Source organism: Triticum dicoccoides, chromosome 2A, assembly GCF_002162155.2.
Source record: "Triticum dicoccoides isolate Atlit2015 ecotype Zavitan chromosome 2A, WEW_v2.0, whole genome shotgun sequence".
In the NCBI taxonomy this organism is placed as follows: Eukaryota; Viridiplantae; Streptophyta; class Magnoliopsida; order Poales; family Poaceae; genus Triticum; species Triticum dicoccoides.
The window spans coordinates 616396016-616398726 of NC_041382.1; the positions used below are offsets into that span (position 1 = coordinate 616396016).

Here is a 2711-nt window from a genome sequence, read left to right on the forward strand (position 1 = left end):
AAGTGTCAAGCAATCGCACTGGCGACCGCGAGGATGGGCTGGCCCAACTCAACGTGAGCGGTAGCGTTTTTCTTCTTTGGTCGGTGTCTTTTATCTTTTATGGGTTTCTTCCATTTTTTTTCTCTCTCTTCTTATTCTAAATTCCAAAGCCCAGAAGCCCAGTTGCGGTTTTTCCCTTTTTAAGAAGAAAAAAAATGTCTTTCCCTTTTGACGAAAGCAATTCTGTACTTCTATTACGAAGCGAAACTGTGCTTCTTTTGAAAGCACAGATTTTTTTCCTTTCTGAGAAGCACTCACGGAATCAAATTTGTATTTCCACGAGAACCAATTATGCTCTTCATGGAAGCACATATTATTTTTCATTTTTTGTTAAGCACAAATGTCGATCCCGCGTAAGCAAATCTGTGCTTCCACGAAGCACAATTGTTTTTGGAAGCACAAATAAAAAATATTTTCCTAAAAAATGTTTGAGATTCAAAATAATAATAATAATAATTGCATCAAAATGTAGGGAATACCATGCAAAAACCAAAAAGCCTAAAACCATCTAAAACCTGAAAACGCATATAGAAAAATAAAAAGCAAAATCTAGAAGGAGCCGATAGCACGCGATATGTGGCGGCGGCTCAACGCACCACATGGGGCGCTCACATGGCAACAAAGTGGCCCTTGGAGGACAAGGGGTAAACCCTTGAAAAGTTGCTCCCGGTAATTCTTATATATCGCCTGGTGCGATAAAGTGTCAAGCAATCCCACTGGATCTGGGTGCAGAAATGCCACGTCCCTCACAGGGTCTTTATTGCATCAACAAAACATAGATGCTTGCCATGGAGAGCTACACATCGGTTCATGTACACTAATCACGAGTTCAAATGTATAAATCTGTTGAAAGCTTGTTCTGCAACAATTGCGAACCCGAATCCTAAAGCAGCTAAAGAAGATGGATTTAATTTCCATCAGGCTCTGCCGAAAGTGAGTCTTCAATTTTGGCAGTCAAAGAGTTACACGAATGGTGAAACTTCACTACGGTAGAAGAACACGCCTGTTGGTCCTCCTGCCGGTAAGAGGGCCACCATGACAATGCTACCGGCACCTTCCTCCGCCGTCAGTTCTCCAGTGTTGTAGTTGATGTCAGTCATGCAATAGCCAGGGTGCACGGAGTTGGCGCGCAACGCCGGGAAATTCTTTGCCATTATCCTCGTGTAGCCATTGATCAGAGCCTTGGACACCTTGTAGGCCAAGTACTCTGAATCAGCAGGCCATCCTTGAGATTTCAGTAGGCCATTCTTGTAGCCATTCAGGAACAATCTTGACATCTCATCTAGCCTCTCTATCGTCAGGTTTTCGATGTTCAGCTCCTGCTTGAGGTCCTCGCCGCTGAAATACTGGAGCAGAAGAAGCAAAGAACATGATTTTCAACATGTGCCACATGAGTTGGCCCTTATAAACTGATGACAAGCGTACTAGTTGAAGATAAGTTTACTCGGAGTAATCCGTAGTTTGACGACACGTTGACAAGTCTTCCGCCAGAGGAGGCCTGAAGGAGAGGGAGGAGTGCTTCCGTGACGTACTTGGTGCCGAAGTAGTTTATTCTCAAGCATTCTTCAGCTTCGTCGTAGGTCTCCGTGGAGTGCTCTAGTAACCACTGGAGCCTCTCCGTTGCATTCCTGCCTACAAGCTAGTAGTATTTGATTCAGCCACATAGCCTAGTCATTCACTTAGCTCCAGTAAAGAAACGAAGAAAAAGGAAAGTGCAAACATGAAACTTTTTCTTTTCTTCAAATTGCGTTGCTCACACGAACTACTGTTAAATTTTCTTCTGAAGAATACAGGATCTACAAAATATTTAGTGTGAAGTGTTGAACAAATCAAAATGGGCGTACCACATCCTGAAGTGGTGCCGTGGTGTCAATCTCTGCGGTTGCACCTATAACTCCTGCGTTGTTGATCTGCAAAGCTTTCAAAGTGCACATGAGAACTTAGTGCAAAGAAGATATCAATACTTAGTCAAGAGACAAATGGGCGTACCGGCGTACCAATAAATCTAGCTTGCCGAACTTGTTCTTCACAAAGTCAGCCAGGCGGGCAGCGCTGGATGGATCACTGACATCGAGCTTGTGATACACCACATCGGATAGCCCGGACGCGTGCAGCCGGCGCGCCGCTTCATTACCCCTCGTCTCGTCTCTCGCCGTCAGGACGACGACGACGCCCTTGGAGGCCAGCTGCCTGCATACCTCCAGCCCAATTCCTTTGTTCCCTCCGGTAACAACAGCGACCCTGGAAAGAAACACAGATCTACACAAGTTCAACTCTGAACGGTGAACACTGAACTGCACGCATGAACAAGTTAAGTATGGTCTGATCCGGGTGCCTTTTCTCGGAGGGGTTGGAGACGGCGCGCATCTCCATTTACAAGAGCGTCTGCTGCAACGCAAGAGTCTGGAGGCGAGACCGAAGTGTGCTACTTTAACTCGGCTCTAATCGCTCAAGGTGTGCTGCTTCTAACGCGAAGACGTGTATGTATGCCATCGTTATCACTGAATGAGTCAAAACTTGCCGTGTTGCACTCGTCGCCGCCGGCCGATTTCTCTATGGCCGCGTCCACCTCGTCTCCTTTCAAAGTTCACCCCATCTTCTCAGGTGCTTTTTTTTTAAGCATCAATACAGACACAAGCGTTCATATACACGCGCATACATTCATCCCTATG

The 2711-nt window shown here is 45.8% G+C and overlaps 1 protein-coding gene across 1 annotated transcript; it reads right to left on the reverse strand.

Annotated features, from left to right (window-relative positions):
* Window positions 1-924: 924 nt before the first annotated feature.
* LOC119359705 (salutaridine reductase-like) lies at window positions 925-2412 on the reverse strand. The gene is made up of 5 exons (XM_037625810.1): window positions 2375-2412; window positions 2037-2280; window positions 1884-1949; window positions 1484-1678; window positions 925-1385 (listed from the first exon to the last, which is right to left on the reverse strand). The coding sequence occupies exons 1-5, from the start codon at window positions 2410-2412 to the stop codon at window positions 1002-1004; spliced, it is 927 nt and encodes a 308-aa protein (XP_037481707.1). The 3' UTR covers window positions 925-1001.
* Window positions 2413-2711: the final 299 nt, after the last annotated feature.